Raw genomic sequence first — 22475 nt, 5'->3', positions numbered from 1 at the left:
AACGCACAAAGCGTGCGTGTACGCAATATTAACAATTATACTTTAATTGTAATATGCGCCTTATGAAGACTCAGCCCTCACAATTTTAATTAACGCTGATTATGTTTGTATTTTTGTTTTAGAATCTTTTTATATGCTAAATCTTAGTTGACCATTAAGATCTCATAAATACGAAGTTTACACCACGTAGGACCTATATCATAAATTATGTATTATGTATCCGAACTAAATCAAGTTACTGCCGAAATTATTTTTAATTTAATGAAGGTCGTTTCATTTTTATTTTTTTATAGGTTCACCAACAATTGCTTACACTAAAACTATTACAAGGAAAATACAATATTGCCTTAATGCTAAGTGCAACAGTTAATTACAGGTAAAATCGCGTGCTGTCATTGTAAACACTTAATGAAATATATTAAGATTAAATAGTAACTATGTCTGATTATTTAACAATATAAAAGAAAATAAAAACAGAAACGAAAAAATGTCTACTTATTTAACAGTTGCTGAGAACGCGCGCGGAACTTGCTAACTGAAATATGGTGATAGTGAAATATCTTATAATAATTAATTTCTTTTCATAGAATGACAATTCTCTCTTCTTTATTCTAACCATGTGATGGTATGGTTCAACGGTCTGGTGTCCGCAACTCAAATTCAGAGCGCCTATCTAACTAAAGATATACTAAAGTTATCTAGAATACCACGCAAACGTGCGGTAGGTATCTAGTAGTTTTCAAAATAATATTACATATTGTTCTGTGATGAAAAATACCAAGCAGACAAAATACTACATACAGTACTATCTACTCGTAATTTATTTATTTTATCTATTTTTCCTTTTCTTTTATAAACATGATTTAGTAAAAACTGCATATTGTTAAAATATTTTACAAATTACAGGTATATAGCGTAAATTGCAATAAGTATTGTTTTAGGTAAATTAAAAATAAGGTAGTTAGATCCGAAAAATGTTTCATTTACTATGTGTAACAATCGCGAAAACCTAAAAACTCGATATATCTATTCTGTTTTCAAAACAGTCAAAAAAGGACATTGGTACTAATCATAGAAATATAGAGATATATATACATATATATATGTATGTATATATATATGTATATATACGGTACTTATCCTTTTCTAAAAATAGACGAGTGTTAACGAAGTCTCAGACAGCTCAATTTGTAGACAGCTTGCGCCCAAACATCTTTCCAAGTGGCGACCTAGGCCCTGAATGAGTCTTGTCATTTCCTGATGTTAATTGACTACTTTACTTTGATTCCTGAAAGTAGATAAGAGTACCTAAACTACTACTAATTTGCAGTTAATTTCGTGAGCTGATAATTGTTATGAATTTCAATATACATATCGCACCTACACAATGAAAGTGACCCAACACAAAATTCCAACTTTTAAATAAATGTAGGCCATACAAATATTTCTCACGGCCCAAGAATCGAACCTAGGACCTCTGCGTGGCAGTATGGTAACCGTTCGGCCACGGAGGCAGTTATAGAAATAAGATTTGAAATTGTGACATTTTCACATTACTTAATTTGTTGCTTTATTACTTCTGGGACATATTGTTGTAACATTCTGCTACATAATCTTAAAAATTGGTTCTGTATATTTTAATATTTAACAATATATACTATATAACAATTATATTTGTAAATTTACAAAAACTAGTCGCTCTCAGATTACTTTTTTACCTACTAAACATTTAACCTAACAAGAATTAAGTCCCTTTAATTTTCACCAACTAAGGAAGATGTTATTTATGACCTTATCAAGATTAATCCGTTTTGATTATGAAAGAAAGTCCGCTAAGTAATAAAGTAAGCAGCGTTTGTAAAAAAGTAATGATGTTTTTTGGAATCAAAACGGCTCAATTGCTAATTCTTAATTGTTTCGCCAATGGTGGGGACGTGTTGTCTTTGCAGAACCAGATCATTTAAATGTGGCTTTTATATATCGACGCGGGAGTGGAATTTCAAACAATGAAAGAAACCCATGTAGTGGAGTCTGTGTCATTCGAGCTTTAATGGGACAGTTCCAGATTAACAACCTTATGAACAATGAATTGTAAAGCCATACGGTATTAACTCATTTTATTGATTTTTTAATTAGGTCGTTTTCATTCTAAAAGTTTTGTTTTTCAATGATTATTTCGTCTGCTTAAAGATAAAACCACATAGGTGACTTTTCCACAAAAAATCTCCAAATCATGTACCAGTTGTAAGAAATTCACCATCTTTCTGCAGAAAAAACTCAAGTATTTTATTATAGCGCTTCACGTGCAGAAAGACAGTAATTTTCATATCATAGCTATATAAATTAAAGACTTTTTGTGGAAAATGTCAATGTCACCTTGAAACAGACGATATCTTAGATTATGGAAACTAAGACGATATGTAGAAGTTGATTTTTTTTTATAATATCAAGTGACGGGACGAATAAGTCGTGCGCCTGAGCTACACGCCTGTTCATAACAGTTGCAGTGCCACTCAGAGCTTTAATTCACAATTCTTGCGAACTTACTTGTTTATATTGAAATAGTAGTAGTACCTATACATTAATTAATAAAACTACATAAACTTCCGTTAACACGGTCACAAAAACTCTAAAAAGTCAAAGTCAAAACAGTAACAACAGCGAATACCTCAAAAGCTCCAATCAACAGCACATCAAGCAATACACTTTTGTTGTTTGTATTACCTCGCTAACGACATTTCACTCCCTGGGTTAATGTAAATTATTACCTATGCTTAATTTCTGTTTTTGAGTAATTTAAAACTCATTCATCTTCACATTAAAATTCCCATGACAGTAGATACATAAACGAGTGATTACAAATCCTACACATATAAACAGGAAGACAGAAGCGACTAAATTATAGGGCTTCCTAGTTTGACTACTGAACCCTAAAAATTACAACATTAATATTGAAGAGTTAAAGTTACCATAAAGAACTGCATTGTGCTTCGTCGGCGGTTAATTCCTATTTCCTCATTAGAACCGTTCCCCGAGTTACGATTGTGCTGCGCCCATTCAACAATTCGCCTCTTCTCCCCGCTACCCATTATCCCCTTCCCACCCCTCACGTCCGTCCAGCCTCTTGACGCACTCAGCCACTGCGAAGTATTTTGATTTATTGTTCGTTTATTGGCCAGTTAACAGCGATAAATAGCAAAAATAGAATATAGAACTGAATCAACCCTCCAGGCCAGTTAAATTATAATATCCTCTATATAACTCCTTCCACCGAAATACATAAATTAGAGTACACTTAGGTAGCTTCAATAGCTACATACGTAACATTGAACGATGAACGTTTTTTGTGTTTCTAATGCAGTTCAATCTCTACAGTAGTATATACCATTGGCTGGAAGAGGCTAACCAGAGAACTATTCAGTTGAGAGCAGATGAGAGTCCTCGAGAGAGGCGACGGGAAGCACGCCGGTGGGCCCCAATTTGGCTGCACATTATCCAATTGTCATAGTCAAGTGATTGGCGTGGGCCAGCGCGTGACCTGGACACGTACATTTGGTCCCTTTGTAAAAGAACATGCAGAAGTTAGAATTCCGTTTCGAAACTTCAGTTCAATCATTGATGCTTTCAGTGCGCGCAACAGCGCAGCAGCCATTGTGAAGAGTTCAAGGACTTATTCATTGTCATCACGCACACAATTTTCAATTTGTTAAAGCGACTATACCTGGATTGCTATGTTCCTGCTTATTATACGTGCATGGAATTATGTGGAATATGAATCCTCGTAGAGGCATGGATATAAAACAGTGGGTAGCAATAACTTCATTTTATTTTTATTTATACTTAATATGTTATAAAGTACCTATCTAAGAAATCTCTGAAAGGTCTAAAAAGTATAGGTTAGGCCTGAAATATTTTAGCTAAGTCAAATACAAATTATCTTTATTTCATAAGTAAGCAAAGTACTTACATTTGAAATCGTCATTTTAATTAAATTATACTGCTCATTCGTAAGGCAAATTCCCCGGAGAAGAATAAGCAAGAAACTCGAGAGAGAGTTGGCACTTTGTAAATAAACATTTGTACATATTTATCATTTACAATATTTATTTCAAACATGTAGATCATAAACGTCATAAACTGGTCGCTATTACGAATATTTGCCATCCAAGTACGGAAAAGCTGTATAAAATACTTAACCTTTAGGTAGTGTACAGTTTTTGTTTCACCATAGTTTTAAACCTCGTGATTAGCAAATTTTTAATGTGAAATGGAATCTTATTGTAGAAGCGAATACATTGTCCTATAAATCCTTCCATTACAGGATGGAAAATATAAATCAGTTTGTGACATTGTGAAGACGACTGTCAAGACTTCTACAATGCATTTGGTATGCAAGGCGGGGATATGAAAAAACTTTCGAAAATTATTAAATTAATTTTAACCCGCGTGTGTCTGTGCTCATCCATAAGAGAAAACTATAACATGTATAGTGACAATAGTGGCATTATCCGCCCCACTTATATAAATGTTTGTGAAAATTGTAAAAACAATATCACGCATTTCCCACAGTACACAGATATGATCACCACGAGTAAAATACATAAACTGTTGCTAAACAATTTATAAAATTATCATTAAAGTTTATCAGAGGTCAGTAACAGAGTTAGAAAAACAGCAAATTGATCGTTTCGTTGGCGCCAACTTACAAATCATTTATGACTTACTGTCATGCAGACGAGTAATTAATTGTTTGTGAATTAAAATGGATACACACGCCCGAAACTAAGTCATCGATATTAGGTACTTGTATGTGCGCAAGCAGATACTGAATGTCAGGTCGAGTCATGGGTTAACTGTTAGTGGAAAAAACTCTACAGTTGCTCTTACTTAAACAAATTTATTATACCATTATATGAGTGGTATAATAATAGTAAATGACATATTTTAATTTAAAGTTATATATCTTGAACATGATATGTGATATGACACATCTCTGCAATTTTAATGTCTGCTCAGAAACAACACTACTGCTACAAGTACACAACAATTCACTTTCACATCGCGCTGCATCCGGCGTGCGCCTGCGCTCCCAATTGGACTTCCGAGCGCGTTTCCGAAATCGCCCCAACAACGAGCAACAGGGACTTTAATAACCGAACGAAGCTATTGTTTTGTTATTATTCCGCCACGAGACAGGATGCTGGCTAATTAGACACTCATTTACTTCGTTGTTTTATTAGCTTTATGGTATGTTCGTGACAGTTTTTGGAGTGGTGGCACGTGGTGTTTTCTCTTTTAATGCTTATTTATACATGTGTAGAGCCCTCAGAGATTATTACAAATATCCATCAATATAAAAGTTAAGACATTATTGACAATTCTTACTTTTTTAACATACACCGTAACGAAGAAACTAACTCTACGAAATCAACTGATGAAGCCTGTAACCTAAATTGAAACGTCCGTTAACAATATCAAGGATGAGAAATGTTATAATTTTAAAACTAGACGATAAGCATCAGTCCGTAATATTGATTGACAAGTGGTACGCTGAGGAATGAGAACGTCTGTTAGAGATGCACAATGAATTAGAGGGTGCGGCGGGCGTGGTGTTGTGACAGCCATAGGCGGAAGGACCGCGTTAACCAGGGATGGTGAATTGGTGACATGACACGCCATAATTGATCAAATGATCCCATTGACCTGTTTGATGTTTAACAAACTCGGCTTTCAATGAGATTTACTACTATGTGTTTTATCGGTGTTAAGATTTTGAGCAATAAGCAAATGAACTTCGACACTGTTTGTGACTGCAGTTCTGCTTATCATTTCGTAGATATTTTCTCTGCTTAGTAATTTCTATCTTTCTATGTAAGTGGTGCTAACAATAGAGTATTTTCTATCTATCTCTCTAATTTGTTACATAACTGGTACCAAATTAAGCCATTAGGCATAATAATTTCTTAAATACACCCATGAGTAGTTACCTACATAGTTGTGTAATTTACACTCATTTCCGTGCCTATTTTATTTAGTTTAACATGTACTATGAAATTATTAAAGATTTAAATTGTAAAGAAAGGATAACTAACCCGTCGCGAGATAATGGAGTGTCCCAGTTAGCTGATGGAAGCGCGGGCGCCGAGGCCGCGACCCGCAATTATTCTCCCGAAACAGCGGCACAGATCGCGCGCACACTCATGCGCATGTCCTTTTTAATTGTTCCGCGCATTGTCATCATCTGAATGGCACTCTCTGTAGTGAATTACTGAGGTAATTCATATAATCATATCTACAATATATAACATTGCAGTCAAAATATAGCACAAAATTTTTGTTATCTTTTCTCTTCTATCTTTCTGTGGTGTCATTTGTGGACAAAATAAATGTTTTTCTTCTATGAGAAGTTATTGTTACATATGATGTAACAATATGCGATAGTGCACTTATACCATGATTTGAGGTGATCTTCCAAATACAGCAGTTTATATTGTATTATCATAATGTTGAAATCGAACCTATTCAATTTGTAATTGTACCAAATTATAACAAACGTATTTATTCTGATAGTGGGCAATTGAATAATGGCTCGGTGACAGTGCGCCGATAACTTCATTATTAGAGCGAAGGACACCCACAGAGACGTTAATGTGTGTGAACTTGCCTAATTTTGAACACGCTATGATGAATAATTAAGAATTAATAATAAATTATACATGTCTACAATATCATACCACTTGCAATTAAAACTTTTCTATCTAAAATAATGCAAACGACACCACAGATTCAGTTAAAATAAGAAGGGTGCGTCTCTACAAGCTCAAGCACCTGCGTCTTCCGGTTAGTTTCACAAAGTCACCACCCCGTGCAAGACGTCATCGAACCGTAGAAATCCGTTAAAATGGCTGAATGTGAACCTCAGTACAGATATACATAATTGTAGCAGATAAACATGCGCATTGATAATGACAAGAGACAGGCAAACGGTACTATTCATACACTTAAAATAGGACTGCTATCCCTTGCAATAAATTGTTTACCTTCGAAAGCAACTCACTAGACGCACATGTGTAAGACGGGTAAACAAACTCAATAGAACATGAAAGCATAAAAGAAATAAAAACCAAAACAAGACACTTTGAAACTTTTGAAGGATATTTGTAAATTTACATAATGCATTCAAATTAGATTCAATTATAATGTAATTGTATTAAACAGATGATGTTGTTGAGCAAACGGAGACTAGATAATTAGATCAGAGCCCGCACCATTAAACACTAATTGATGTAAAGTATGGACAATATCTTGTCATCGCCTTTTAGAAATTTACATAATGTTATCTACGCGTTTTGTATACGGTTTTATAAATTAGATGAAATGAAATGAAAATATGTAATTTATTTTAATTCATAACTTAGGAAATAATATTTATATAACTAACAGCTATATAAATACGAAACGATGTCATGGCGGTCTACGCATTAGTAGTTCTTTTTTAGCAGGCAACTCTTTCTCACATTTTTCTAGCTCTACCTGCGCGATATCAATTTCGATCGTCCTTCGTTCATTGTACCATTGTACCATGTTCATTGTGCCTAATTAAATAAATTCATTCTTTACAAGGTAATAACGTCTACCTTTTTTTCTTTACAGTGTAAAATAGGATGCAGCATTTGGAAACTGGGCCTTATCGATTCGTGTCAAGCAGTATGCGTAAGTTAAAATAACTTAATAAAGTTAGTTGTTCTCGGTGTTGTACCTACACGTTTGTTCACTTCTAAACATTTATTTCCAGAATGTGACTTCAGAGACTGTTTTCTCAAGAGAATTATACTGTGTGATGGGATGCAATGAAGCTCTTAATACCTACTTTCAGAAGTTAAGAGGTGATTTGATGAGGATTTCGAATGTCAACATGTTCATATTTGTTAACACGTCCATGTTAACTGTCTACTATTTTAATGACTTGTATTTGATTTTCAGACTTGATTGGAACACCAAATGCACCAGCTCTTGTAGCGGACAGTTTGACAGCTACCTCATTATCACTGTTCTGGGAAGCGCCTAACTTAGGAAATATCAATTATTTAGTGCAATGGCGGTATGAAGAACTGCCAGGCACTTGGCAATATTATTCTAATATCAGTCATTCTAACAGATCTATTATTTACGTGGAAAATCTTCAGCCATACACCAAATATAGAGTGAGTTATTCAGCCTTATCAAAACATTTTTCATATTATTACTATAATAATCCCCATGTCAAAATAATCCTTGGACTGTTAACTTATGGTTTTATGCTATGGTTTTCAGTTCCGAGTAGCCATATTTCTCTCAGGCCGTGGAGGTACCGGGGAGCCAGTGAATTCAGCACCTTCGGTAGTTATCTCTACTCTAGAAAGCGGCAAACCTAGCTCAACTCCCGTAGCATTGCGAGCTGCAGCACCGGATCCAACGCGTGTTGCGATTTCTTGGGAACCAGGGCAGTTTCCTAACGGCCCGCTGATATCTTATGTCCTTAGACTGACTGACACGCAACCCAATACTATTGACGCTTTAGAGGTAAAATTCTTTAAACATATTTTAACATTTATTTATCGCGATTTTTTGTGAAATAACTCTAGTTTTGTTATAATTATGAATACAAAGATGGAATACACAGAAAAATTTTCTTCGACTCAGTCAGTCCGTGGTTCAGTTGGTAAGAGCAATGCTACGGTGCAGCATAGACGTGGGTTCATGTCCCACCGAGTCGACGAAAAAAACATTTTCTGAGTGTTCGATCTTTGTATTCATAATCGTATTTCAAAATCATAAATTTAAAATTATTTACTTTTAGAACATGTTATTTTTTTAGGAAATGCCAGCCTCCAACAATACGCTGTTTTACATGTTCCAAAACCTAGCTCCTGCAAGGGAGTATGAAGTATCAGTAGCAATGAGAAACGCAGTCGGCGTAGGACCAGAATCTTATGTAAAAATCTCAACTCCGCCTTTACCAATATGTAAGTCGACGATTACCATTTGTCTCAAATTTTGATTTTAATTTGTAATATTAATTGAATTAAATGTTTTTAGCCGTACCTAGTCAACAACCTATTTTAATTCTGGGGGGAGAACAAAATGTGTTGGCAGCGGCCGCCAATGATATGCTTTCTGATCCCGTCGAGCTTTACAGCACTGAACATAAAATCACTGGTAAGTAAATATTTTAAACCTGAAGAATAACATTTGTAAAGAAGTTAAAATAACTAATTCAAATACGATCTTGTTCGAATTCCAGGAGTTGGTCTCGATGTGAGCAGTGACTCACTCTTTGTTTCCGTTTCGAATCGTTACGTATATCGCAGCAGTTTATCAAAAAAGAGCTCTTCAGAAGCCATTCTCACTCCACACAACATATCTTACCAGCCTTTGGATTTATCTGTCGATTGGCTAAATCGTCACTTGTATGTTCTCGGACAAGTATATTACAGAAGAGACGATGGAAATTCAAGTGTAACGTATCCGAATTGGGAAATACTACGATACGATTTTGATGGGAAAAATCAGGTTGTGGCGTTATCGGGTTACTTCCATTCTCGACCTATTCATTTTGAAGTGGACGCCTATAACGGGTAAGTTTAATTTGCAACAATGTAAGCTATGGTGGCAGTATATATAATTGACTAGCATTAACAGTTACAAATATTCTTTTCAGATACTTGTTTTGGGCTCTTCGTGGTTCCGATCGCGGTGGAGGCGGTTTATACAGATTAGACCTCGCAAATATTTCAAATGGTGTTCGGCACGATGCCCCTCCAGAACTCATCGTTAGAGACCCTCATCTTGGTGCTTTTACCGTAGACCATGCCGACTTCAGATTACTTATAGTACATGTGTTAAATAACACAGTGCTCTCCGTATCCTTAGACGGCCGTGAAGTCACAGATTTCAGGAGAAATACACAAAAACCAATGTTTCAGTCGACACGATCGATAGCTTTTGCAGGAGGACTTTTTTATTGGACAAACGGAAGAGAAATGTTAACGGAAGAATACCACGCTCAAAGCGACAGTTATTTTCATAACGAGTATCCACTTCCTAAAACAAGAATAGTCGATACCAGTCAAGTATTAGTCGCGATTAAAAGTTGCCAGCCAATTCCTGTCCCTGTAAATCCGCCGATAGGAGTACAAAGTGTTATGGGTGTGGATCGTGCAAAAGTGTCCTGGTCTCCTCCTCATCTCTTAGGTCATCAAGGAACTGGCGCTTGGCAGCAATGGACATTTCATCTCCAATTAACACATCAAGCCCGGGGAGAAACAATAGATATGTGAGTTTTAAAATTATATTTTGGTCAATTATAATACGAAAACTGCGTGATATATTCCACTAAACTAAATACAATACTAATAGTATTTATTGCATTTTTTCAGCAAAAACATTAATGAGTCAAGTTATACTGTCAACAATCTAGAACATGATACTGTTTACACCGTAAGGGTAGCAGCCGTCACTAAATCGGATTCAGGTAAGTCAGTAATGCCCATGTTAAAAACGAGTAGTGCGTGTAGACAAGAAACAAAAATATTAACTACAATACTTTCTCCATTAGGTCCATGGTCCTCACAATTTGTGGGAAAGACTTTGGCTTCCACAGCTACAACTAGAAGCAGCACATTAGTTTGGTCCGGACCTGATGGACTATTGCAAACTGATTTGACGGGAGAAAATGTAAAAACATTGATTGACAGGTAATGTCCTACTTAGCTAAACAAATTAAATTTAAGCTTAGAAACACGCAAATACATCACAGGAAAATAAAAAATTATAAATTTTATTACAGTATGGATTTAAAAAATGTTTACATAACTGACATTTCTTGGTATCGTGACAAGCTTTATTTAGTAACCAACGTTTCCACCGTGATGTGGTTCAACATCACCTCGTTAGAAAAGGGAATGATGTCAAATATGGAAAACGTAGGCAGTTTGGCAGTAGATTGGGTTGGCAAGAAAATCTATTGGTCTAATCCTAAACAACAACTGGTGAGTTGTATAATTTATACACCTAAGTAAAATTGATATCTATAGAATAAATTTTTCCCTAGTGGTGATACGTCGATAAATTGTTTTGTTTTTGCAGATAACACGAGGAAATTTTGATGGAAGCAATCGTGAACCCGTGCCTATAGTGACTGTGGCAAAAGAATTGACAATAGATTCTTTAGGTGCGTACATCTACTGGAATACAGGTCATGCTGTTGAAGCTGCGCGATTGAATGGCGAGAACAAAATGGTCTACTTTCCTGCACAATTATTCAGTGGAAAACAAGGTAAATTTAGGACTAAACAATTACATACATAGCCTTCTGTTGATTAAATTTTAACATTACATTTTGTTATAGTTATGGGACTTACCACAGATTTAGAGAACAAATGGTTGTACTGGATGGTTAGAAGTTATGATGGTTCAGAGTTACACAGAGCACCAACAGCCGATCAAATTTCCCATGGCATTTATGAGGTATCAATGTTTTGCAATTTCATACTAATACCTAATTGATATTTTTACAAACCTAGCATAGTTGGTGATGTTTTTGTTCTTGTTCTTTATTGTGAATAGCTGACTTGTTGTTATATCATATTATTTTTTTAGATATCCGGTTCGCTAGTGAAAAGTTTACAAGGCACAGCAACATTAGGTCCCTTATGCTACTTTAGCGGGCGCCTCGTTTGGATTCAGGACGCATCCCGGGCAGTGGTCTCAGATTTAGCGGGTCAATATACAGCAGATTTAGTCCCTAGAGTGCACAACGTTGCGGTTAGAAATCCCGCTCTTCACGACAACAGTGGTAAATATAAAATAATTCATACTTGCCTTATTTCTGCAATGATACTCATTATTTTGTATAACTGTTTCAGAATCTCTCATAGCTATACCCGAGATGATTAACTCCTCTTCTATAATAGTAGTCGGCATGTGGAACGATTTCAATGTAACATGGGCTCCAGCAACGCGAGTGAATATTAACGACAGTCGGGTTTATTATGACGTCAGCTTGCATTTTCATGGGCAATATAAGATCGAAGTACGTATTCATTTTGGGACTAAACGAATGTTAGGTTATAAACAAGGATATAACCGATAGTAATGGGTCAATAATTTGCAGAGAACTGTGGATGCACCTTGGGTGGAAGTACAAGAGCGTACAGTGGCACCTTATAGCACTATGGACGTAACGGTACGAGCGCACACGCATTGGGGAGGTGGAGCGGCGGCACGTGCACAGCTTCGTTCACCTCAGGCTGTGCCTTCTGCACCTCGTAAACCGAGGGTTTATATGCAGCATGTGCAAAGGTATTATAATTATTCTATTGGTTGTGAATATTGTACATGTGCGTGTAGTGGATAGATTGATTGAGATTATTTTTATCTTTCAGTGACGGTCCGCTAACAGCTATATTTCGATGGGAGCCACCATCTAACCCGAATGGAATCACGCGAGGCTACGAAGTCCAGTGCTGGTCACAACCTGTTAAAGAAAAAATGCGAGATCCCGTAAAGTCGTCTGCATGCGCTGACGCCCGTTTATCTCCGACGCATACGCAGCTCATGCTTCGAGATCTTGTCAACGGTTCTATTTATTATTTCCGAGTTAGTAACTGTTACAAATTATATTTGTACGACAAATATAATATTTACTTATGTAATTATTAACACAAAGATCGAACACTCAGAAAAGTTCCTTCGATCCGGCCGGATTTGAACAGACGTCTTCTAGCATACTACCGTGGCAGACGCTATACCAACTAAGCCACGGAACGAACCAGCGGACCTCACGAATTTTTCTATTTGCTTGTTGTCGTGTCCTTTGTATTTGGTTTTTTAACAACTTTTTAGTCGTAGCGCCATCTATGAGAAATCTATGAAAGTTTTTCCACCCAGTTAAATATCTTTACAGCTACCGGCCCTGGCGAGGGATGTCGAATTTTTATTGAATTGATATTGAATTATTTTTTGTGAAATTACTACACTAGTTTGTTATAATTATTAATACATATAATTATTAAAACACTCAGAAAAAATTCCTTCGATCCGGCCGGATTCGAACCGACGTCTTCTAGCATACCGTGCCAGACCCTGTACCAAAAACCAAATAAGCAAGCAAAATATTTACTTATATGTATACTTTGATAAATCATTGGTTCTTCCAGGTTCGCGCTTACACTGACGCAGGATATGGTCAATATTCACTGACAGTATCGTCCTCTTCCGATGATGTGAATCCCATACCAAAAGTCATGATGTCATCGCAAGAATCTATAAAAATTATCGATCTGGACTCAGGGGAAAGCGAAATTATACCAAAAAGCACTGGCATACCGATAGATTTTACGGTTTCTATAGAGGAGAATATTGTGTATTGGATTAACAATTTAGAGGAAATCTTTTCATCCAGGATGAACGGCACTGGGAACTATAAGGTGTGAAACTTATCTAATATTAATATGAAATATCCAAAATCGAAATTTTCGTTAATATTACAGACTACAGACCATCATTATTTTTGTTCACAGCTGGTATCTGTAACAGATTCAGCGACGAGCATATGCGTAGACTGGGTTGGGCGATCAGTGTATTGGACGCAATTGGAAATGTCATCAATAGAGTCATTCGTAGCTTACAGAGCCGATTTAAGTGTACCGAACACATCTCCTCAAACTAGAAAAATATTTGCTAGACGACAACCGATCTACAGTTTACAAATCGCACCACTGCAACGGTAAATTTGATCTACATCTTATAGTTTTAAGATATATCAAAAATAGTAAAAATACTACACCAACATTTTTCTTATTCCAGTTCTTTATATTGGTATGAGGCAAGCATACATCCAGAACTCGGCAATTTAGTAACATCAAAAATAGACGGTTCGAACATAAGAAACTTCTTTAACCATACCACAGACCACGATTCACGAGAAGAATGCAATTGTCCTGAAAACCCTCAAGTAGCAAGACCGTTTGTTATTGATATGACGACTCAAAATTATCAACTTTTCTGGGTAGATCCTTGGGTCAAACAAATTATAGCAGCCGATATGGATGGCTGTAGATGTAGAGTAGTAGGAAACACGACGGGAAAGTACGGGTTCATACCCACGTCGATAACAGTAGATAGCAAATACATTTACTGGTTCAATTCCACAGAAAGAATAATTTATTACACAAACAAAAACAACGTTAGCAAGGTGGAACAAGTAAAAGTGTCACACGGGTACAAAATAGTGGCACTGGACCCAAGAAATCAGATGTATCCGCCGAGACATTGTTTATATCCCGAAACACAGAACCTTCTGCCTCAAATGTTGTCTACCTCAGCGAACAGTATTACCTTACAATTGCCTCACGTTGGCAAACCCAAAGCCTGTGAAGCATTGGAGTATGAAATGCCAGCAACAAAATTTACAGTTTTCTATAACAAATCTCAAGATAAAGACTCAACCGGGTGCGACAGAGCATCATGTAATTTTGTTACGACTACTAATACACAAGTAGTCTTAAAAGAATTGAAACCATTTACAAATTATACCGTTGTAGTTGAAGCAACCAATTACTATGCAAAACTTCACGAAATCCATCCTATTGTTGGGCCTGCTTTCGTGTTACATACAGCTTCAGAAGGTAAACTACTTAATAGTGATGATCGACTGTCTTATTGCATTTTTTTAAATGTCTCACTAATCCATCGTCAATAATTATTTCAGCACCAAAAGCTCCAAAAGACGTAAAGTTCACTGTGCTAAGTCCAGTGTTAGCTCGTATTGAATGGACACCAGAGCATGGATTGTGGTATGAATTACACTGGAGAACTGACGATACTCCTTCACAACTACATAAATTCAAAGGTATATAAATCAATTTATATTCCACAACAATCATTATGAAAATATTTGATTTCTCTTTGCGACTTTAAGTAATAATATATTCAAGAGCACATGAAAATGAACTCTTTGGATTTTGGACCTTTCATAACGCATGCGTCATAAACATGAATTTAAACCTTATGTGTCAAGCTTGACGTGCTTTTGACCCTGTACATTATGTTACAGAACACAACACGTTTGAAGTAACAGAGGGCAGAATCGCAAATATGACCCGTCTTTCTCCTAGTACACTGTACACAGTTTGGGTGCGAGCACGGTCTAACTACAGTACTGTGTGGGCCGATTCTAAATCACTAACTCTTCGTACTTATCCGTTGCCCGCCCCGCTTGCGCTTAAAAATGTCACAGCGTATTCAATTCAACTGTATTGGCCGCCACCTACGTCGTATCACTTACATCAGTAAGTAAACCAGCAAGTCATCGACGTGCATAAGATCGGTTCTGAAGCTTCACCAATTATAAAATTAATTAATTGGTTCTAAAAAATTATAGATATCTATTGGAGTACAGCAGCGATGCTGACGTACGAGCATTAAATGAGAACTGGAAGCATTGCGTTCACAACGGTAGAGGAGAATGGACGGCAAGTAATCTGAATCCAAAGACTATATATCGCTTTCGCCTACGTCTGCAGTACGTAAGCAAAGCTCCATTTTTCTTCTGGCCACATGATGATCGTTTCGTTTATGAAACCCAAGGTAGTATTAGTATTCTGGTTTCTTTTTTAATTTTCTTCATATCGTCAACAATGTTAACACGCTATTCTACCTTACTTTTTATAGGAGATACACCAGCGGCTCCAGGGCAATTACGAGTAGAAGCCGTTGGTGATAGAGTGTTGCGTGTGTGGTGGACAGAACCGGATAGTCGAGGTGCTCCCATTGAGGAATACAGAGTTTGGGGGCGACTTAGACAAAAGTGAGATTTTAAATATCGTAATAAAATATTAAAATATATCTACATATCTATTTCCGGAAAAATCATAAGGCTCAATTTACACTGCGGCGGAACGAAATGGAATGGAAGCGTCAATTTCGCCTCGCTGCGCGTGAAGGCGCGCACGGTCGCTGAAATGCTCGAGCATTCCAGCGTGAACGCGCGAGAATTCCGCGGAAGACGCGCGACGTGATTTTTGGCTCATATCTAGTTTGTACATTATACAACTGACCATAAAGTTCATTACGCTATGTACAATATCGTTACAAAAATTCGCTTCCATTCCGTTCCGCTACAATGTAAATTGAGCCTAACAGTTCAAAAGCGTATGCTACAATATCGGTTCGGTAATATTTCAGAACAACAAATCATAATGCGACCAAAAACATGAGCAATTTAATGACAGCAGAGTTCCTAGCAGACGTGGACAGGGAGTCGAAAATTATTATGGTACGTGAAGGTCTAGAACTTCTGCATAACGGATCAGGTACGATATACACCAGTATTGCAAGTAACTTTATCCGTGACGATATGAAAATTCCGTAACAACTGCAACGTTTTTGTGATTTTTAGAAGCGTATTGGTTAATTGGTGCTGGCGATGTATCGGAAGGATACGTTGCAAGAGTGCAAGCGAGAAACAGTTACGGCTGGAGCCGGCTGTCTCCAGCAGCAGAATTGGACGCTGCTCCACTGGCATACGCTGCGGCACCTCACCCTGCAGCGTTGGTTGTTGCTGTTGCAGCTTTAGCCGCACTTGTTTTGTGTGTTGCCGCTGCTGTGTTCTACAGTTAGTAAATTAATTTGTTGTAAATTCTTTATATTATAAATTATTTAATTATAAACTCTAATGAAACATTTCAGCGTACAATAATCGTACTAAAAAGAAGGCGGCAGAAGAAAGTCAATCTACAGCAAATCTGCCAAGACGAGGTCCTGATGTAGAACTAGCTACTTTACGACAACTCCCAATTAGACATTCCACTAATATACTTTATAACCAGGTAATTATTCCGCTTATTAGATTTTAACCATTTGTGATCATCATTATTTGATTTAAAAAAAAATTGTGCTCTTTCATGGTGTTTGCAAGTGGCATTTGGCCTCGATTTGAAATTTCGCACAGTTAGGTATAGTCAAGAGCACGTCAATCTTGACACTTTGTACTTTGGACCGTTCTTATCGTAAGCGGCGTAGAGTTGGATTTAAATCTTAAGTGTCAAGCTTAACGTGCTTTTGACCCTTACTTATAACTGGTTGCCCACATATATCCTGGGTAAAAGAAATGTAGGAGAGTTTTAAATTGAGGACTACAATGAGTGGCTCGAAACCTGAGTCAAATGTGGTATCACATGAAATAACTTATTTACACACTAAGAAAAATTGAAGGAATATTCCAAGAATTATTAAACGAAGTTTCAATTTTTCGTTTTTGGGATAAAATTAAACTGATTATGGAAGACATAATGAGGTCTTGAGTACAAAACGCTCAAGACGGGAGTCCTAATCGTACTTAGCGAGATTTGTATATTCTTAAGATAATTTATGTGAGATATTTTTGTAGGGAGTGCATTGTCCATCGGATGCCGAACTGGCGAGTCTACCGCATATTCGACGCGAGCAAATAACACTGACAAAATTCCTCGGTTCTGGTGCTTTTGGGGAAGTATTTGAAGGTGTCGCTCGACAGATTAACGGAACCACAATTGAAACAAAAGTTGCTGTGAAGACCTTAAGGAAAGGAGCCACGGAACAAGAAAAGGCTGAGTTTTTGAAGGAAGCTGCACTGATGTCAAACTTCAAACACGAACACATTTTAAGACTACTTGGAGTGTGCTTGGATAACGACCCAAATTATATTATCATGGAACTCATGGAAGGCGGAGACTTGCTTAGCTACTTGAGAGCCAAACGCGCTTCCCTAGTAAGTCACTTATATTCTCGTCTATTACAATAGATGACATATGATCGAACAAAAAAGAATTATATAACAAGAGCAATTTGGCATTACTAGTCTTACCACGATATCACTGTTATTTGTGTTTAAAATCTATACGTCCAGTAAGGCGAATGCGCCCGATTGCGAAAGGCTCGCGAGCTGTACACGTGGGATGTGATTACACACTTCATTTCACGCGTCCAGCGCGATCGGCGCACATGCAACGCATTCGCCAGATCTGTACGTACCCTAACAATAACCCATAGGCTTAAAAAACCGACCTCAAAAGTTCATGGAATTACATGTATTTTCCAATTTTTATTAAAATCACATACCAGAAAATGCGCGAAACCGGATTCATCCCCTAGTTTGCCACCCTTAGAGGTGGAATATGTTCTTCAAATTTAAATGGGACCACTATTGAGGTACCCTCTTTCCAACAAAAAAGAGTTATCGCGTAACATACATACAAAAAAAGTCAAATTGAGAACCTCCTCCTTTTTTTAAGTCGGTTAAAAATGTATTGGCTCCAGAATACTTCTGGTTATAGAAATTGGTGCTCGTAGTAATAACAACGAACATCTTAGGCAAAAAAAGTAAATAAGCAAAAAAAATTATATAAAATGTGTGCAATCCATCGTTAACAGGTACTGGGAAGCACAAAATTGTTTTCGTGAATTTAAAATTATTTTTTCAAACAAACCAACGTTTGAGGCTCTACATGTCCTATGATCACCGTTGACCATGAAACAACAAGCATACGCGATTATGATCCGGAAAAAAATAGCTTATCATTTCCACATACTAACTTAAAATTATTTATTTGCTGTTGTTTGTTATCTTTGAGTAGGTTTGATTATGAGCTGAAATGTATCCCTATTTAACAAAATATTACCTTTTCTCTAACTTTTAGTATACTCCTGAGTCGCTAACGTTACTGGACTTGCTAAACATGTGCGTAGATGTAACCAAAGGATGTCGGTATTTGGAAGAAATGCATTTCGTACACAGAGACTTGGCGTGCCGCAATTGTTTGGTCGCGCACCGTGCTAACGGAAGAGTTGTTAAAATTGGAGATTTTGGATTAGCAAGAGATATTTACAAAAACGATTACTATAGGAAAGAAGGAGAAGGTAAAGCGATATTGGTGCATCTCGTTTCGAATACATCTGAGCGCTTATGCATACCACTAATTCGATCATTTATTATAAATATTTTTCAGGATTGTTACCAGTTCGGTGGATGGCAGTAGAATGTTTAGTAGACGGGGTTTTCTCATGTCAATCTGATGTATGGGCTTGGGGAGTACTCTGTTGGGAGGTACGTACTAACTAGTGTGATGTACTACAACACTTGGATGTCCTTTGTGTAAAGTTTCATTACCATGTTACAGGTATTGTCTTTAGGTCAGCAACCATATCCAGCGAGAACAAATCGTCAAGTTCTTGCTTATGTACGGGCTGGAGGCACACCTGATCGACCTCCTAACTGCCCATCCGTTTTGTAAGTCATTTTTAAGATCTTTATTGAAATAATTTTCGGCCATAACGTTCAAGCAAGATAAACTACACGGCGTCCCATATTATAAAGCTTGAGACGAGCAGGTCATAAAGAACTTATAGTCCTTGCAATAAAAGCGAAGATGTTGCTCGTTTCGCTACCGCTCGGACCGGCCGACGCGAAACGCGCGTCTTTTTTGTATGCATAAAACGTCCGTAGCCGTTGATGCCTTTGGCCCCTTATCGCTTTAATCAATTGCCAATTTCCACAGTTACGAGTTGCTTCAAAAATGTTGGAGTTACTCTCCAGAAGGTCGGCCATCATTCCGACATTGTCTAGAAGTGGTGACTGCTCTGAAAGACAAGACGTCACCTAACATTACGTTGACTGCGACGCCAACGCCAGCACCGCACTATCTAACTTTATTAGGAGACGGTAAGAATATTATTTTTACAGGGTCAGGACACGTCAGACGTGACACTTAAAAATTCTATGTCGCTTGCGACAAGAGCGGTCCTTTGAACCAAAGTGTCAAACTTGATGTGATGTTGACTGTACATACTGTTTAATGCATACGATACGCATTTTAATCCATCCATATAATTCTCACTAATTTTCTAAGGGCGTGTAAAACGATCTGACAAATATCCCAAACATTAACTACTAGATGACACGCGGATTCTTTGCACAAAACAATATTAAACAGTGTAGGTTGAAACATTGTTACCTATCATCAAACAAGGCTTTGTAAAGATCCTTAAATACACGTCCTAAGTACGCGATGGTTTCATAACATTCGTAAAGCTTCCTTCTAACGTCTTATCAACTCGACTGATTTATTAACAAAACGTATACGCATTGTGCATGGGCCGCATCCGCATGCAGACGCTGTCGACAACCGCACCTACCTGCTGGACGAGAATGACAACACCTGCGTAGGTTTGTTCCATATTCATTACCACCGAAATATAATTTAAATATGATCTGATCAATTTTTAATGTTTCTGTTCAAATCTCTGTTACAAATAATATACAGGCTGTCCATGAAGTCGTCGCCATAAATGGATCATATTCTGGACAACACAAGTAACACATTGTGTTCTACAACTTGTAAATAAAAATCTTAATCTTTCCAATTTATTTCAATTCACATAGAATCAGGTTAACAGTTTTGTGTATAGAAAGAATTTTGTTTTACAATTTTTTTAAGTCGTAGACATTGGTCGTAGAAAAGAAATTGTCTGTTTTAAGTACAGAATATGCTTCTTATAACGTCCACTTCTGGACGCTCTATGTAAGGCCATCGAGCTATTGTGAAGAGCAATCAGAATATTACTAAAAATATGATGTTATTGCGCAAAGCCTAAAAACAAAAAAGATATATGTGATTGTGCCAATTTAATTTTAAATACACGTTTCATTTTACAGACGAGGACTACCCAGAACAACAAATGGAGCCGTCGCAACTCCTCCCGCAAAGGACGCCAAAATACTTAGAACTAATGTACGACAGTGACTCTGGCGCTGGGACTGTTTACGACGGTTACGAGATCCCCAGAGCACCTATGACGTATTTGCCATTCTCTAGACACAGTATTATAGGTGTCGCTCCAAACAGACTGATCAAGCCACCGATATACCGTACCCATTCATTGAGAACCCACACACGTCCACCAAACGCAACTATAATCCCTCTACGAAACGGGATAATGAAACGTGCATCTCTCTGCGAAGGAATTCAGTCCTCTTTCGTACAAGAGCCACGGCCCACCTCGTCTCGAGAAAAAACCCTCGACACGGACTTCGACAAACACACTTTCAAGACTCCATTTTGAACTGTGATATTGATAGTTAGACTTTTTACCTATTTGTACATTACTCCACCGATCTTCAAGTCTTTTTACACGCGAGTTATTTATTTTATTAGATAGATAGATGTAAATATATGATCATGTACATATTATTTAAGTAATAGGGAGAAATGTATTTTGTATCTGTGAATCAGGGTTGTTGCTGTCGCAGGTGTTTTATATATGAGCGGATGCTGATTGTATGTATTTAAAAATAACAATCTCAGTATAGAGTACTAAAAAAACAACCTCAAAAGTTCGTGGAACTACATGTATTTGCCAACTTTTATTGAAACCGGTTACCGGAAAGTATATACGCGACCCGGATTCATCCCCTGGTTTGTTAGTTAGTAAATTTAAATGGGACCAATACTGAGGTGCCGTCTTTCCAACAAAATAATAATCATCAAAATCGGTTCACAAATTCTGGAGTTATCGCGTAACGTACATACAAAAAAAGTCGAATTGAGGACCTCTTCACTCTCCTCCTCCAAAACGCGAAAAATGTACATCCTTACTGAATCTATCTACATGAAAAAACTTTCCATTTTCTCTGGTATTGTAATAAAATGTGAATTCAATGATTTTCGAGTTCTTAGGTTTCCGCGATTGTCACACATAGGAAATGAAACTATTTTTCCGGATTTAAATCGTGTATATTTGAATATTCATACAAACCGACTTTTCGGGCCCTTTACAGGTTGACTGTGACCATGGGACCGAAACATAGGTTTGTTTGAATAAGCTAATATACGCAATTTAAATCCGGAAAAATAGTTTCATTTCAATGATTTTGTTACATTTATTAACAAAACAATCAATCTGCACTACCTAACTTAATCGTTTTGGAATTTTATCAAAGTTAAATCGGCTTGCAGTCTGTTTCTGGAAGGTTTGTAAATTATTTCAGCGTGCCTTTTAGGTCATATCACGACTCGAACATCCGCAATGAATGTCAGCATCGATTAAATGCTGATGCAGATATTTTAACTTATGCAGATTATCCGCGGATCCGGATGCTGATATTCGCAACAACCCTGCTGTGAATATTTCGCGACCACTTAATAGAGAATATGCTCGACATGTAGGGGGTAGATAAAGTTATACAGATAAATTTATACCTGAAAATATATTATAATAGCTTAATCGTTTTTCCTCATTAAATCTCCAATTTTGTGAACGATTTTACGAAAAGTACAACAGTAAGGCTTGCATGATAGAGCGTGACTTGCGCGAGAGGCGTAAAGCGCGAGATCCTTATGCGAGAATAACACTATCTCACGCCTTTTGTCGCTCTCGCGCAAGTCGCGCCCTTTCGT

The 22475-nt window shown here is 37.1% G+C and overlaps 1 protein-coding gene across 4 annotated transcripts in view; it reads left to right on the top strand.

Moving 5' to 3' along the window:
* Window positions 1-21469, top strand: part of LOC113229521 (proto-oncogene tyrosine-protein kinase ROS) — a 35537-nt gene extending 14068 nt beyond the window's left edge. Inside the window, exons 3-36 of one of the 4 annotated variants that reach the window (XM_026463144.1) lie at window positions 7654-7713; window positions 7796-7886; window positions 7984-8204; window positions 8314-8562; window positions 8858-9005; window positions 9079-9198; window positions 9284-9617; window positions 9701-10315; window positions 10419-10513; window positions 10598-10736; window positions 10829-11030; window positions 11128-11317; window positions 11390-11508; window positions 11641-11836; window positions 11907-12073; window positions 12155-12342; window positions 12426-12639; window positions 13200-13469; window positions 13563-13768; window positions 13849-14669; window positions 14753-14893; window positions 15098-15332; window positions 15425-15630; window positions 15715-15850; window positions 16228-16355; window positions 16442-16657; window positions 16732-16871; window positions 17432-17791; window positions 18720-18939; window positions 19029-19126; window positions 19200-19309; window positions 19578-19741; window positions 20192-20245; window positions 20735-21469. In XM_026463144.1, the coding sequence (XP_026318929.1) occupies window positions 7654-7713; window positions 7796-7886; window positions 7984-8204; window positions 8314-8562; window positions 8858-9005; window positions 9079-9198; window positions 9284-9617; window positions 9701-10315; window positions 10419-10513; window positions 10598-10736; window positions 10829-11030; window positions 11128-11317; window positions 11390-11508; window positions 11641-11836; window positions 11907-12073; window positions 12155-12342; window positions 12426-12639; window positions 13200-13469; window positions 13563-13768; window positions 13849-14669; window positions 14753-14893; window positions 15098-15332; window positions 15425-15630; window positions 15715-15850; window positions 16228-16355; window positions 16442-16657; window positions 16732-16871; window positions 17432-17791; window positions 18720-18939; window positions 19029-19126; window positions 19200-19309; window positions 19578-19741; window positions 20192-20245; window positions 20735-21141 (7260 nt within the window). In that variant the 3' untranslated portion in view covers window positions 21142-21469. Of the gene's footprint in view, window positions 1-7653; window positions 7714-7795; window positions 7887-7983; window positions 8205-8313; window positions 8563-8857; window positions 9006-9078; window positions 9199-9283; window positions 9618-9700; window positions 10316-10418; window positions 10514-10597; window positions 10737-10828; window positions 11031-11127; window positions 11318-11389; window positions 11509-11640; window positions 11837-11906; window positions 12074-12154; window positions 12343-12425; window positions 12640-13199; window positions 13470-13562; window positions 13769-13848; window positions 14670-14752; window positions 14894-15097; window positions 15333-15424; window positions 15631-15714; window positions 15851-16227; window positions 16356-16441; window positions 16658-16731; window positions 16872-17431; window positions 17792-18719; window positions 18940-19028; window positions 19127-19199; window positions 19310-19577; window positions 19742-20191; window positions 20246-20734 lie in introns of those variants that run through there. The other 3 variants (XM_026463146.1, XM_026463145.1, XM_026463147.1) reach the window with 3 other exon arrangements.
* Window positions 21470-22475: the final 1006 nt, after the last annotated feature.

The sequence above is a fragment of the Hyposmocoma kahamanoa genome, unplaced genomic scaffold (genome assembly GCF_003589595.1).
Source record: "Hyposmocoma kahamanoa isolate Upper Pololo Valley unplaced genomic scaffold, ASM358959v1 62, whole genome shotgun sequence".
Taxonomy (NCBI): domain Eukaryota; kingdom Metazoa; phylum Arthropoda; class Insecta; order Lepidoptera; family Cosmopterigidae; genus Hyposmocoma; species Hyposmocoma kahamanoa.
This window is presented reverse-complemented; position numbering and strand designations above follow the sequence as displayed.